Source organism: Balaenoptera borealis (assembly GCF_965194805.1).
Source record: "Balaenoptera borealis genome assembly, chromosome: 11".
In the NCBI taxonomy this organism is placed as follows: Eukaryota; Metazoa; Chordata; class Mammalia; order Artiodactyla; family Balaenopteridae; genus Balaenoptera; species Balaenoptera borealis.
In genome coordinates, this window is record NC_138868.1 from 17,428,455 (window position 1) to 17,444,320 (window position 15,866).

Here is a 15,866-nt window from a genome sequence, read left to right on the forward strand (position 1 = left end):
CCAAAAGGTAGCGTTCCCATTTTATATGAATAAAACAATGAAAAATTCTAATCCAAATAAAATTGTTGCTACCAATTTTCTACATCCAAATAGATCACTTGTTACCCTTCTTTTATTCTGTTGTTTTAAGACCTGATATTTTTTCCATTTTAAGTACATATTTTCTCTTTATACTTACATAAAACCTGTAGAAATATAAGATGGTAGTTACCAAAATTGCTGATAATCTCTAAATTGTGATTCAATTCTTAGTTGAACAAATGATAGGAAAACCCATAACTGCATTTAATTTGCTCTTCAGCATAAAGTATTTTAGCACATAGGTCCTTTAATTTATCACTATCATTATAAATTATAGATTTTTTTTGAAGCTGGGAACTGGACAATGATAAAATGATCTTTCTGGATTATTAATTTCCTCTCTTGGGCCACTTTATCTGAATGTTGTGAAGGATCTCTATACTGTTTATTTCTTAGAGAAAACTTAAGATATAAATATTCCTGAGAGAGTTAACACCCTGGTTTAAATTCTGTTAAATGATTATCTTTTGCTTCATAGTAAACCAACGTAAATCTTTGTGGCTTAAATTCTAAGCTATAAACCATGATTTATTATATTTCATATTTTTTGGCTGGACTCAGCTGGTGGTTCTCCTCCTCCTGCTGTTAGCTGGGGTCACTCATAAGGCTTCATGCAGCTGGACCTTGGCTGGGTTTGGAATGTTCCCAAATGGCTTCACTCATGCCTAGTGCTTACCTGGAGTAGCTGAAATGGCTAGGGGTGGCTGGGCCTCTCTCTCTCAGTCCCAGTAGTTAGTTACAGAGGTTTCTTACGTGGTGGCTCAGGGCTCCAAAAGAGTGAAAGTAGAAGCTGTCAGGCTCCTTGAGGGCCAGGCCCAGAAAAGTGTCACTTCTGCATTCTATTGATCAAAGAAAGTAACAAGGCTGGCCCAGAGTTAAGGGGAAATGGAAATAGACTCATCTTGATAAGTGAAGCAGCCTGTTTGACTGGGAATAGAAGGAATTATTGGCAGCCTGCTACATATAGTTAATTCCTTCAGTGATTTTGAACTGGTGGAGGTTGAAAGGGTTGATAGGGAGCGAGGCTGGTTATGGCAGGAGGGGCTATCCAGGTGTATCTCTCCAGCAGCCATACACAAAGTGAAGAGGGTTTTCAAAGGAGAGGCAGAGGATACCTAAGTAGTAATTTCATTAGAGATTATGAATGTAGTAATTTCATTTAGAAATAGTTCGCCAGTAGTTTGTCTGGCAGTCTGAAGCATGAGGACTACTTTGGATGAGACCAAGTGTCAAATCAGCCCAGGATTCTAACTCACAGTGACACCAGGGCTGCTCTGAGGATAAACATGATGGTCAGCCTCAAAAGACTTTTCCTGATACAGACTTACCAGCCATTAATTTATCCAAATCTTTGCAGCTGTTAATACATTTGGGGGCGACAGTTTCCATGGAGTAATTGTATTGTGACTGTTCAGTCTGTAAGTAGCTACAGGTCATACCCGCCCCACCCCCAGCTTTTACTCCCTCACATACACGCAACTTTCAGTATCCTGATTTTATGATTAAATCCAAGTTCATTCTATTCAAACCTTTTAGTGCGTTTGTGCTTTTTGATCTTATCCATCACTTCATAGCATACCAAGTTTTAGTTTTTCCTTCTAGAAATACCATTCCCTCATCTTTTATTTGCTCTTCTTGTTTCCTATTCTTACGTATTTCTTGAAGAATACAAACTGGAACTGTATGTAGTAGTCTGTCTAGGCTTTGTCTCAGATCTTGTTTCTATTATCAACTCTTTTTTTTAAAAAAAAAATTATTTATTTACTTATTTATTTATTTATGGCTGTGTTGGGTCTTCGTTTCTGTCCGAGGGCTTTCTCTAGTTGTGGCAAGCGGGGGCCACTCACTATCGCGGCCTCTCTTGTTGCGGAGCACAGGCTCCAGACGCGCAGGCTCAGTAGTTGTGGCTCACGGGCCCAGTTGCTCCGCGGCATGTGGGATCTTCCCAGACCAGGGCTCGAACCCGTGTCCCCTGCATTGGCAGGCGGATTTTCAACCACTGCGCCACCAGGGAAGCCCTATCAACTCTTTAATGATGACCAGAATTTTACTTGATTTTCTTATTTGTGGCTATATTAGTTTTAAATGTACAGCTTCTAGGACTAAATCTACAGTTTCTTAGGATTTTGATAAATTAGATTTCATTTGTTTTAGTTTCCATCACACTTGCTAGAATTAAATCCCACTTGCTGTTTTCTACCCATCAGAACTGATCTGAGTTCCTCCTATGGGTTCCAAAATGGGGAGGAAGGATAGTGAGCTGAAGAAGCACCCTGTACGTGGTCCTGTACCCAGCATGGGCGGAAAGGCTTCCCAGGGAGCGTGAAATCTAGTCTGACCTGAAGAAGGAATGTTAGCCTGATGAATGGGAGGGGGAGAGTCAGGGAACAAAGATTTTCCAGACAGAGGAAACATGCCCCAGGATCAGAAAGAGCATGTGCCCTTTGAGTTATTGAAAGTAGTTCACCGAAGGTGAGTTTAGGAGTTCTGGGGTCAAGATTAGGAACCTAAGCACTTTGAGAACTCATTCTTTAGCACAGCTTGGTATTCTTAAAGCCAAGTGTTCTGCACGTTTTGTTGCCTCCATTTCAAATGCCTTTCCTTGAGATCTTCACTAGGCTGGCTCCAAATCATCATCCAGGACTCAGCTCAAATGAATTCCTCGGAGACTTTTTCTAACCATTCTTTCTATGTGAGCTCTTACAAATTATCACCTTAGAATGCTTCAGTGTCCTCATAACACTACTCTCTGAAATCAACTTATTTATTAGCCTCTGCATGATAGAATGTAAACTCCATGAGAGTTTGCCTATCTTGTTCACCACTATATCCTCAGCATAAAACACTGCCTTCTACTTATTACTTATTGAAAGCTTACTATGTACTAAGCATTGTTTTAGATGTATGGGATTATCAGTGAACAAAATACAAAAATCCTTACCTTTGTGGCATTTTAGCCACGTTACATTCTACCAGGGGGAGACACTAAAAATATGGCAAATTATTGGGCTGGCCAAAAGGTTCGTCCATTTTTTTCCATAAGATGGCTCTAGTAGCACTTAGTTGTCTTTAACTTCATTAGAAACAATTTTGTTAGACTGTATGTGACAGCTGTCATGTCAGCATTTAAAAAAAGACATCAAAATTGGTGAATTTTTGTGTAGCCATTTTAATATTGAAGATGGAAGAAAAAAAGCAACATTTTTGGCATATCATGCTTTATTATGTCAATAAAGGAAAAAATGCAACCGAAACGCAAAAAAAGATTTGTGCAGTGTATGGAGAAGGAGCTGTGACTGATTGAACGTGTCAAAAGTGGTTTGCGACGTTTCGTGCTGGAGATTTCTCCCTGGACGATGCTCCACGGTCGGGTAGACCAGTTGAAGTTGATAGCGATCAAATTTTGAGACATTGAGAACAATTAACGTTAAACCATGCGGGAGATAGCTGACATACTCAAAAAATCCAAATCAAGTGTTGAAAATCATTTGCACCAGCTTGGTTATGTGAATCACTTTGATGTTTGTATTCCACATAAGTTAAGCAAAAAAACCTTCTGGACTGTATTTCCGCATGCGATTCTCTACTGAAACGTAATGAAAATGTTCTGTTTTTAAAACAAACTGTGATGGGCGATGAAAAGTCGATACTGTACAGTAATGTGGAACGGAAGAGATCGTGGGGCAAGCGAAATGAACCACCACCAACCACACCAAAGGCCGGTCTTCATCCAAAGAAGGTGATGTTGTGTATATGATGGGATTGGGAGTCCTCTATTATGAGATTCTTATGGAAAACCAAATGATTAATTCCAGCAAGTACTGCTCCCAATTAGACCAACTGAAAGCAGCACTTGACAAAAAGCATCCAGAGCTAGTCAACAGAAAACGCATAAACTTCCATCAGGATAACGTAAGACTGCATGTTTCTTTGATGACCAGGCAAAAACTGTTACAGCTTGGCTGGGAAGTTCTGATTCGTCCGCTGTATTCACCAGACATTGCACGTTCGGCTTTCCATTTATTTCGGTCTTTACAAAATTCTCTTAATGGAAAAAATTTCAATTCCCTGGAAGACTGTATAAGGCACCTGGAACAATTCTTTGTTCAAAAAGATAAAAAGTTTTGGGAAGATGGAATTATGAAGTTGCCTGAAAAATGGCAGAAGGTAGTGGAATAAAAGGGTGAATACATTGTTCAATAAAGTTCTTGGAGAAAATGAAAAATGTCTTTTATTTTTACTTAAAAACTGAAGGCACTTTTTGGCTAACCCAATATACAGTATAATTAGGATAGTATGTTAGAAGTTGGCAAATGCTCCAGAGAACATTGAGTAGGGTAAGTGGGTTCTGGAGTCTTGGCAGGGTAGAAAGGGGCATTGCGGTATTAAACAGGATTCCCTGAGAAGGTGATCTTTGAGGAATCGAAGGGGTAGAGTTAGACAGGCAGGTATGTGGCTAGAAGGAACAGCCAGTGCAGATTCTAAGGTAGGAGTGTGCCTTTGCCTAGCTGCATGAAGCTGACTGACTGGGGCAGAGCAGCAGCTGAGGTCAGAAACTTTTAATTTAAGCCATGGCAGTGTTTTTGATTTTTATTCTAAAACGAGGAGCCATTGAACAGCTTCAAGTAGAAGAGTGGATGTTTCTTTGCTGCTGTGTTTAGAACAGGCTATAGTCAAGTGTAATAGCTGGGAGATGAATCAGGAGGCTATTATGAAACTCCAGGCAAGAAAGGATGGACATAGACATTTGGCAGTCCTCAGCATGTAGATGCTATTAGAGACATAGGACTGGATGTGATCACCAAGAGAATTTAGGTAACTTTTTCTGATCCATCCTTGGTGCTACTTCAGGAAAACAAAGGCTGGGAGTCAAAATAAGAAGTTGCTTTACATAATAACTTGAGGGAAGAAATTATTTCATAATGATTTGGCAAGTATCTGATGTTTTGCTTTGACAGAAAGAACCAAACCCTTTTTTCAGAAGGGTATTAGCTTCTAAAAATAAATTCAAAAGGTTGAAAATGAAAGATAACTTGCAATACTGAACCCTTGAAAGCAGAGCAGTATTTTGTCCATCTTTATATTTTCATGGTCTAACACACTGTTTGGCACATGAGAAGCAATGAATAAATGTTTAACGAATATCCAAGAATCTGAAGTTATAATCATAACACAACAAGACACAAAACAAAATTACAAAAGGAAATTTATTTCAAAAGCATAAGGGAACATTTACATTTGAACAAGGGGATATACAGGTGTCTTGCAAAAGAAAAAAAATTCGTGGCATGAAGTTTTTCGTTCAAAGTTTTGAAGCAGAAATAACCTAAGTTGTGCACTATTGCCTTAGGAAAGGGAAGGGGAACAATGAGGTGGTAAAGGAAGGAACACAGTCAACTTAATATCAAACTTTAGAAAGTAAAGTCACTTCTGCTCAGCTTTGAGTTTACAAATATTAAAAAGAAAAAGAGGAAAAATTACACTTAATGTTCAAATTTATGTAACTGTAGTCCCAAAACAGCATCTATACTTGAAATGGCTTTAGGCCACTGGCTGATCTGCCGTTGAGGTCCAGGCTACCTGGTCACAGTTTTCAAATGGCAATTCCATGTTCCTGTGTCTGCTCAGATTCCAAGGGAGCTTAGGTTCAGCTCACTGTCTTTTGGAATGTTTAGAGATTATTGCCACCACTCCATAGTCAAGCTGACCAACTTCTTTTGCTCACTTGTATCGTTCTAGTCTTCAAAAAATATTTTCCCCATACACATGTGCAGTAATTCTAACAAAGGGGTTCTGCCTATCCCCCCAATATAGAGGTAACAGTAATGAAGACACCTGCATTGGAATCACAAACTATGCCTCAAAAAAAATGTCAAACTACTAGAAAATGTCACTCAGGCATTGGATTTGAATAGCAAACTTGGGGAGGGAAGATTAACTGTGGAACAAAAATATATGAAACATTCAAATGCAGAGCAAAGGGCCTATGCTACTAAAAATGCCCATGACATTAAACACTCCACAAACCCCCCATCTGTTGTTTTAACCTAAAGACTCTATTGACTAACTTATACAATAATTTTGATTAATAACCTGAGAAGTTAAAATCTTGAAAGTGGCAAAAGCAAACTGAGAGAGCATCCCTTACTTACTGGTATACCATGCTACCAAGTCACCAAGTCACTTTTTCTGGGCTGCCCTGGTTATCAAATCCCCAAATTCTAAATTATTCTGTCTCATCCTGTAGAAACCTATATGTACATCAGATTCAATATTCTGGCTATACTTCTCCAACAGGGATCTCCAAATTTATCTTTGAAAATGCAGCCTTTATTTTTAGTTTCAAATAACAATAATCATGTAAGTGCAACTGACTCAAAAGCCCTCACTACTGGAAGGAAAACCTAGATAACAAGTTAATAATGGATTCAGCCTCAAAAGGATAATCACCATGTCAAAGACTACCCGTTCCTGGAATTTTAAAAAATGATTTATGTTGTGTAGTCAAGTTTCGCAGCATGCATATATATATATATACACACACACACACGTACACAGATATATGCTCATGTATGTATGTATATTATACATACACATTTCTATGCAAATAGTAAGATCCCATATTCAAAAATTTATATCACAACATATGGAGAAGAGTTAAGTAAGCAGTGCAAAGCAACTTACTTCCTCCTAAAAATGTAATGTCATTTCTACATTTTAAGAAAGCTGGTAAGTATTTTGCTTTTCTGACAGAAGCCAGGAATGCTGCACCATTGCCTAGCGGCTTTATTAAATAACAATGAAAATAAAATGTTAAGACTGACCATTACTCTTCTCCATATGTTGGCTGGGGGGAAGACAGAGAGGACAGGAAAGTCAGTAACCTTTCAGAACTGAGGATCTTTACCAGTTATCAGAACTAGACTGAATTTTATTACATTTTAGATTTGAATAGCTCTCAGTAACAAATTATCAAGATGTTTAAAAGATTCACAATATGAAGTCTGAATAATGGTGATATTGCAAAAACAAGTCAAGATTGCAGACAAAGCATCCAAAAATATCGCTGTGGTTTTACCTTGGACACAACCATGGTCTGTTACAAAAGTAGATCATACATACAAAGGTATAAAGGACATTAAGTTTTTAGCTGAAGGCAGCAGTCTTTTTAAAGGGACATCCCCGGCAATCCAATGAGTAGTAGAATTTAAGTATATTAAGCTCAAGACAATGCTGAAGACTGTGACTTCTCATTCAGTAGAGTCTTCCCCGACTACGATTTCCTCGTGCTCCCCAACCTCGGCCACCTCTACTTCCCCTGAAGGCTCCTCTCTGCTCTACGAAAAAGCGAACAAGGGTTTAGGTCTTGTTCAGGACTTCACGGGACAGCACACACAGAAGTCATGTAGCTCGCAGCTCTGAACGTAGCAGTAAGTAGGCTCTATACAAACAGCATCAGTATTCCGCTAGTCCATCTACAAATTCAATCTTGACATAAAACCAGGGCATCATATATGCCAAACCATGTACCACAAGGTGCCTACATTCACAGTAGGTACTCAATTAAATGCATCCCATTAATAAAGATATTTCAAGGTGACAATGTTATAACTACATTGTTAGTTCTTTATTTTGGGGTTTATCACTACCAAAGATAAGTAACGAAACTAGAAAAATTTCTATACTTAATATGGAATTAAAGCCACTGGCCTTCAAAAGTTAGTGCCATATATGTAAAATATCCTAGACTATCAATGATCAATTCTGAAAAATCACGCTAGAATGAAAAATGTACCTTTCAAATGCAACGAATAGGCAATTTGTTTTGCTCACCACATTTCAAAATAATGTTGATACAAATTCCGACGGCTTTTCTCACTGTTTTTTCAGCTATGTATGAGCTGCTCAGAGTGCTGCCGAAAAGGTGATATGTATATATTACAGTGTTTGGGTTACTGACGTAAATTAAGGATATCTTTTGCTGAAAAAATCAAGTTAGTTGTGTCATATAGTAGAATGAGTCCTTGATTTATTGGTCAGTCTGTTTTACAGCTGCAGAGAAATATTCCTCAAAGGAGTCTTTCCAGTGAAGAAAACTGATTGAAGTTATCAGCAAGGCAGGACTTTTCATCATGTATAAGTAAGAGTCTCAAACTTCTAATTCTGGAGATAGAATCTCCTCATTGGAACTTTTCAGACTTCCTCATTGCAGCAATCTTGTTAGGAGCAATAAAAAGAACCTGGTGTTGCCATTTTTGATCCATAATATTGGAGGCTTGAAAAATTCCTATCAAGTCAGTACTGCAATCCATTTTTTGCCATTATGGCTAGAAATATAGTTACTGTATTTGGGTGATGTTCTGATTTCTTCTTTTTTTTTTCCCCTCCAGAAACTCTTGAGTTAGAAAACTAACTAGACCTTTCCCCAGCTTAGCCAACATTTACCTGTGTAACAGAACAGAATCTGATTCAAAGTCACCTCTCATGTCATGACACATTTTTCTAAGTTGATTGGTATGCAAACTGTTTAAATGAAACCATCGTGAGCCAACACGTTCAGAAAATCAGAGGTCGTCTGTGGGTAAGATACTCCCAGTGATAGATGCAATGACAGTGGTGCATTCTGGGAGCAGAGCAACCTTAATACAGCAACTTCTTGATGCTGTAACTCCTGCATTTTTGACTGTTTAAGACTTGGCTTTACCCATGCAGATGTCTGGATATTTTCCCCCTATCATACTCATTATAAAACCTTCATTTCTCAGTTTACATTGACACACTTAACAAATCAACACCCCCATAGCTATCATTATTAGCTATAAGCTAACAAACTACTAAAATCTACCCTTTCAATTGTTTTTCGATCAATTTTAATATGAAGAACTCAGTTACCCTCAATTGTTCAGCTATATCTAGTAAGTATATTAAATACATAGTATGAAGGTATTATTTGCTGTGATTATCTTTTCTGTATTGGCTATTTCTTTTTGATCTGCAACTGAGGCAGCCATTTCTACAGTACAGGGAGTCACCAAACTTTCTTTTTTCTTCATCCTGAGGGACTATTCTGCACTTTAATGATCTTTTCAATGGTTTCAAGCTTACTAACACTGCTTACAGTTAAAATTATACTTTAAAAATTATTTTTATATTCTAAAAAGGTAAAAGTTGAAGGATACAAGTCACAAAACGTAGAATTAGTACTTGTGGGTTACCAGGGAACTCTGTTCTGCATGAAGGAAAACTATACATGGGTGTATGTTTGCAAATAATTTGACTGAAAATGCACCAGGAAGCTGAACTAAGTTACGGGAACAAACGCCATTTGATAAAGCAAGTAACAGAGACATTGGTTAGTAAAGTGATAAACTTGGATAAGGAAAAAAGTCTAAGTATGCCTACATGGACTCAAAGAACAATCACAAATTCTGGCTCCTTCTCTGTAGTGAACAAGTTCAGGCCCATGACACTGGCACAATCTATTTTCTTTGCAGTAGACTTGTTCACTGTAATAAGACAGCGATATTAGTATTACCTGGTTCCCTATAACACAAAAGGAATAAATTTCCCAAACCCGCAGTGTGTATGACTCTTTAAAAACAAAACAAAACAAAACAAAATAAAACCCCCCCATGCAACCAGTCTTCCTTGGAAAAATAAAATTGAGCTTGGCTGATATAGAAAAGTGGAATTATGATGGTTTTGCCAAATGTGGGTAATAAAATCTATGTATTAAAGACTCAAGAACACAAAACATATTTTCCCTCCAATTTTGAGACAACTCTGACATCCCAGGAAAAAAAATCCAACAGTTTCTCTTTCTTCCTGACCCACTGTCAGTTCCCTAAGGAAAGGACATAAAAAAGGTAGAAAAAATTTGAGGTAGATTGGTCCACCAATTCTCATCTATAGTACCAAGAACTGTTTTCAACCGAATTGGTGAAAGAAATCCAGGGAAACTCTGAATTGTTACTATGAGAATACTTACAATCTGACACATTCAACTCCCCAAAATAAAAGTACTAGCAGAAATTTTGTTCCTACTTTCCAATAAGAACAATCAGAGTTTAGTTTAATTTATGACAAGCACTCCAATTACAAGGTTCACCCCTATAGGAATATTAAAGTACAGTAATACCAGACACAAAAGACAACAGTTGTGTCTGTTTTGCCATTCTGTTACTTTGATGACTACGGAACAACTCAAGTTGTGACTCCTGGATTTTTTTTTTCTTGGCTGCACCGTACAGCTTGTGGGATCTTAGTTCCCTGACCAGGGATCAAACCCCCCAGCAGTGAAAGTGTGGAATCCTAACCACTGGACTGCCAGGGAATTCCCTGGATTTTTGTCCTGAGTAAAACTGCTTATTTTTTTCACATTGATAATTTAAAAAAAATCACATACAACCTAAGGCTTTGCATTTTTCACACCTCTTTTCCACATGCATCACATCATCTGATTCTCCCTATCAGGCAGGTAATGAATTTCACAGGGCAGAATGCTTATGGAAATTCAGAGTAACTGACTTGCCTAAGTGAAAATAAATACAATTTAATTCTCTATGTATTGCCATACCTCTTGATTACTTTCATCTATATCAAATGAAGATAGTATCTGAAAGAATAGTTGATTTTAAGAATGGTTTTGATAAACACCACATTGAATCATACAAATGACAAAGGACAATATTTGGTGCAATGAAGTAACAGAATCCTTTCCATTTACAAAATGCTTTTGCAAATATTTTTTTGAAGTTTTTAAGCTCTATGCTATCCCTATTTTTCAAGTAGGAAAAGAAGCTAAGAGATGCACATTTACTTATTATTATATAAGTAAAAGAGTTCATGATCTTTTGTACACTAAAGTTGCCTCAAAGAGTCTGACTGGAGTAGAAGGGTTCATTTCACAATCTAAAATTGCCTTTCTATAATCTGTTTGCTCAGATATTAGAGGAATTTAGCTATCGTAGGAGGAATTTACTTAACGTCACAATCATCTCACCCTGGAAACATTATAGAGAGCATATTCTTCAGAATGTACTTTTTTGGGAATAATTACTGCAGAATCAATTCTGCTTGGTAACCAAGACCAATCACAAGTATGTTTGGTTTTGAATATTAAACTTGGTCTTCTTAAGCAAGATTAAGGATGTGAGTCAGTGAAATTTTTGTCCATTTTTCTTTATTAGCCAGTGAGACAAACTTCACTTCTGATTCAACAGCCCTGGGAGAGACTGGACTAGTGGGAAGCTCTCCTTGCACTAATGTCTAAAGTTGAAAGGAAGACTGCACTCTGGGCAGTGGGGGAGACTGCAACAGGACACATCTTCTTTGCTAGATGATGCTTTAACATCTGACTCTACCTTCTAGAACTTCTCCTTTTGAAGTAGTGCAGAAGATGGGAGGACAAGCAGTAGGCTGATAAGGTCCAAGAAGGATCATTAATACCACATCTGCCAAGAATGGAAGCTATATACATTCTTGAGGGAGAATGAACAAAATGTCTTGCCTTGAAGCTAAAACAGGAAAAACCAGGAATAGATGGTTCATGCCATCTTCCTTCCTTTTTTTTCCTGTTGGCTCCTCTGAATACAAGAGGCACATTTTTCAGGTTCTCAGTGTTACATGCTCAATTCAGTGAGCCCACAAGGATGAGTCAGAAAGGAATGGGTTAAGTTGTTTCCCCAACAGTTCAGGTTCCCCAAACTAACTCGAAAAGTCACCTGAAAGAACTATGATACTCTATTTAATTAGTAATTAAAATCAAGTACAACACAATTTCTGCCTAATCTCTCATATTGCTTGTACCCAAACGGAAACGCTCACCATAATTAAAGTTGCCCAAATTGCTGCTATATTTCCCACTAGGAGGATTATAAATCTGCCTGGCATCCCTTTTTGGTCCTGCTGAAGACTTCTTGGGTGGTGAGCCTGAAGTTGTATCTTCATTGGCTCTCTTTTGCCTATAATGGTAGGAAGAACAGCAATTAAAAAAAATTCTTTTACAGCAGAGGCTATCAATATATTTATTATATCTGTTACAAAAGACATCCCAAAGATGACAGTCACATCAGGAAAAAGGAAATAACATTCTGATGTCATCAAATTAACTGTGCTTCAGTTATGCAGACATTGTCAGAGGGGCATTTACAAGGCTTTACAACAATCTGAAATATGTAGCTTCATAGATTATACACAAGTGACTCATTTTATAAAACTTGTCAGGAAAGTCTTATTAAGTTACAGCAATATGGACAAAGGTTTGAAATTCCAGAGTTGTATTCTACCAGTTTATTTTATAAATACTAGATTAGATTTCATATTTTAAGTCATGCTTCTAATAGTCATAGTTTAACATCTTATTAAGAATCATTTAACTAATAATGTACCATTTTGTACAGGAAATGTAAAATCTGAATTCAGATTTTTTCGTATTTGTAAATCAAACATTAGAACACTTTAATCCCTTTAAATATGTGTCTTACCCAATTTCAACCTTCTGTACAGGTTTCCAGGATAGTGTTACTGTGCTCTTATACGAAGGAGGAATGTGGAAGAGATCCTGAAGAGACAAAATTAGAGATTTCTAATGTGTTTGGTGGTGCGGGGAGTGGTGGTAAGGGTAGAAAACAGGGAGACACACATTAATTTTAGGAAGGGAAACTAATTTATCCTTCTTGCTTTTGCGCTGATGACTAAAATAATAACCTAAAAAATAAACTGCAAAAGAAAAGTAAACAAGGACAATTTGTTTACAAATTACATCTATTACTTCAATGTTATTTTGTGCACATCACTTAAGAAACTGCAGCTAACTTTTTTCAAATGTCATTTCAAGTTATACAACAAAAATATCAATATTTATCAACTTTAATCAAATCCACAAGTAGTTTCTTTTGCACAGGTGCAGTCACTGACGTGCTTTAAGGAAGATACAATGGTGCACTCTGCATTTGCTTTTGCAGGTTTTTAAGTGGTTCAAAACTAGAACAAAACTAAAGGTCTGGCTAATCATGTTTTTCTTCCCCTCAAATATCTATATATTACCAATAAGGAAAAAACCCACAAGATTTAAGTACTAAATTATTAATATATGGTAATGAAAATATTTGCTGGATTTAAATGTTAACATAATCCAGAACTGAAATAATCTAACCTCATAATACCCTCAAAACTATGAATGAATTTCTAAATATATTTATTCTTGGTATTTTACCTAACATTTCTTACCAGTTTTACTCTAATTTTTATATACAGGCAAAATCTGATAAAAGTAAACTAAGTTTCTTTCACAGTTAAAATGAATATGTGAATAAAAATCACCTCCTACTATATAAAACTTAAGTCCAGGGTACCAGATAAATGCAGGAAATTAGCCAATATAAAGTCCTTTGAAACAAAAATTCTTGAGGTTTCCAGTTGGAGTGATTTAGCATATAATAATGTTATTTATTAAGAAAGTGTCAACAGGAAGAAGAAGGGGGAAGTCTTCAATTTTAAACATGTTAAATCTCAGGTGACAATGGGAAACTGGAGTTATAGTTTGTGGATTCACTGAAATAGAAGTGAAGGTAAATTTTGGAATTAGATGCATCTGGTTAGGTAGGAACTAAAGATTGCAAGCAGATGCCATGGATGGACCAAAGCACACCAGTTTTTCTTGTGATTTCCCTAAAACAAAGAATTGATTGTCATATTTAAAAAATATTTCAGAATTTTTTGGTCAGGTACCCTACACATTGGTTGCTGACCCTATTCATCACTCTTCCCCACACAACTTCCTACTGCAGTCATCTTTAAATCACTCTGGTTTCCTGAACAGGAAACTGTCTCATCTCCATGTGTTGGGTCATAGTATTTGCTAAGTTTAAAACGTTCTTAACATCATAGTATATCTTCAACTTTGACTTATAGCATCAGTTCAAATAAAGTCAAATCTCACATTTTAATGTATTAATCCACTATTTGAAATTATTTATATTTGAGATTTGAAATAAATGGTGGCTATGATAAAAATTTTCTTTGCGATGAGTCAGTATTCTTACCTCTTCTGTTTTTAATGCCTTTTCACTTTTCCTGTTGGCAATGATACTCATCCATCAATGTCTCACTGTTTTCTCTGAAAAGCTTACCTTTCTCTTCTGATAAAAAGTAAGTATTCCATGGGATTTTTACCAGATTAGTTTTAAGGCATATCACTAGCCCTGATTTTGTTGCTGTTAGGATTTGTGCTATAAGTGTTACAAATATTTCTTTCTCCCATCTGGCTACAATACTATCAACTTATAACAGTACTGTTAACTTACAGTATCAAATGATGGCTACTTTGTTGTGATTCCTTTTTTGTTCTCTCAGGTTATTAGTTTTTTGTTTAGGCTAACAGATACTTGGGGAGGGTAAACAGAACTGAAGGATATTTATGGCTTAATGGTAAGTATAGAAAACTCTCAATTTATTACATAGACAAGTTAACAGAAAAGACCACAGGACAACATTTCATGTGCCACATAAGACTGTTCATTCTTAGTGTAAGCAAAGCAGGGTTTTATTGGTCATTCAAAAGGACCCGATAGCATTAAGACTAGAAGAATTTATAAGTCAGTGAAATTTCTGAGTCTAAATGTATCTGCTCCAATGCTCTGGGTCAGAAGAACTCTGCATGCCTCCCTTTGTTTGCAGTATCTTCTGCAATAACTTTTAAATAAATAAAACAATGTATTATTCTATAATTGCTACAAAAACGTCACTCGGTGTTATGAAAGGCATAAAGCTTTAAAAGGCCAAACATCTGGAATGTAATGGCGTCTCTCCTTAACCAGTACCACTGCAGACATAAAGACATATGGAAAACCTCTTGCACTAACTTTCTAGCTGGCTGGGATGACTTGATAAGAAAGGAAGACTTACCTTGATTAAAACATTGATATTATTTGTTATTTTCAATGCAACAACTTTAATCTTGTTCTGCAAAAGGAAAACAAAATTAAATTAAAATGCCAGTAACTTTCATGATGTATATTTCATTCCCGTATAGAACATGAATAATTCCACTTCTCTTTCAGAATCATTTCTACAGTTAGAGAATTCCTTGGTTTATATTTACAGATAATGCTCAATCCTATTTCTTGACTCTAAACAAGTGTAGAAAGGGCAAAGAAAGCAAATAATCTTTATCTTCCCTTGACAGGTTAGAACATTTAAGTGTTATATCTAGAATTTACTTGAAAAATGAGTAAGGGACAGGTCATGGGCACACAGCAGTTGTTCTAAAAAAAATATCAGTTTATGTTACAGGAAGACATAATGAAAACTTAAAATATTTCATTAGGACCAAGATGACGATTGATCAAAATAGACGAGATCAGGGAAAACCAAAAATCCCAACATAAACACATATAGTTTGGTACAGAATTGGCAGTTTAATATTTTTTTCTAATGTAAACTAATATTTGGGCTTCTAAAAGGTGAAATTAAAAATATCACAATTGCTAATCAAATATTTAAACAAAATGTGCTGCTAATGAGACCCTAGTGAAAGACTGGTATGCATCAACATTTGATAACATTGTTCACAAACATTGGAAACATTCAAGACATTTCAACAATGATAAAGTTTCCTATATAACTTAGCATATAACTAAATATGTAGTCTTCTAACATTGTATCTTCAACTTAGAGTTGTATCATCCTTCAAATAAAGTCCAATGTTACATTTCAGTATATGAATTCAGTCTGAATTTGTAATAAATGGTGGCTATTATAAAAACTTCCCAACAAGATGTAAC

At 36.3% G+C, this 15,866-nt stretch overlaps 1 protein-coding gene across 5 annotated transcripts in view; it reads right to left on the minus strand.

The window, feature by feature from the left end:
* Nucleotides 1-5,270: 5,270 nt before the first annotated feature.
* The window catches only part of API5 (apoptosis inhibitor 5), a 37,563-nt gene continuing 26,967 nt past the window's right edge, over nucleotides 5,271-15,866 (minus strand). Inside the window, exons 11-14 of one of the 5 annotated variants that reach the window (XM_082343780.1) lie at nucleotides 14,989-15,045; nucleotides 12,567-12,643; nucleotides 11,908-12,044; nucleotides 5,271-7,418 (exon numbers count right to left, since the gene is read on the minus strand). In XM_082343780.1, the coding sequence (XP_082199906.1) occupies nucleotides 7,336-7,418; nucleotides 11,908-12,044; nucleotides 12,567-12,643; nucleotides 14,989-15,045 (354 nt within the window). In that variant the 3' untranslated portion in view covers nucleotides 5,271-7,335. The other 4 variants (XM_082343782.1, XM_082343779.1, XM_082343783.1 and 1 more) reach the window with 4 other exon arrangements.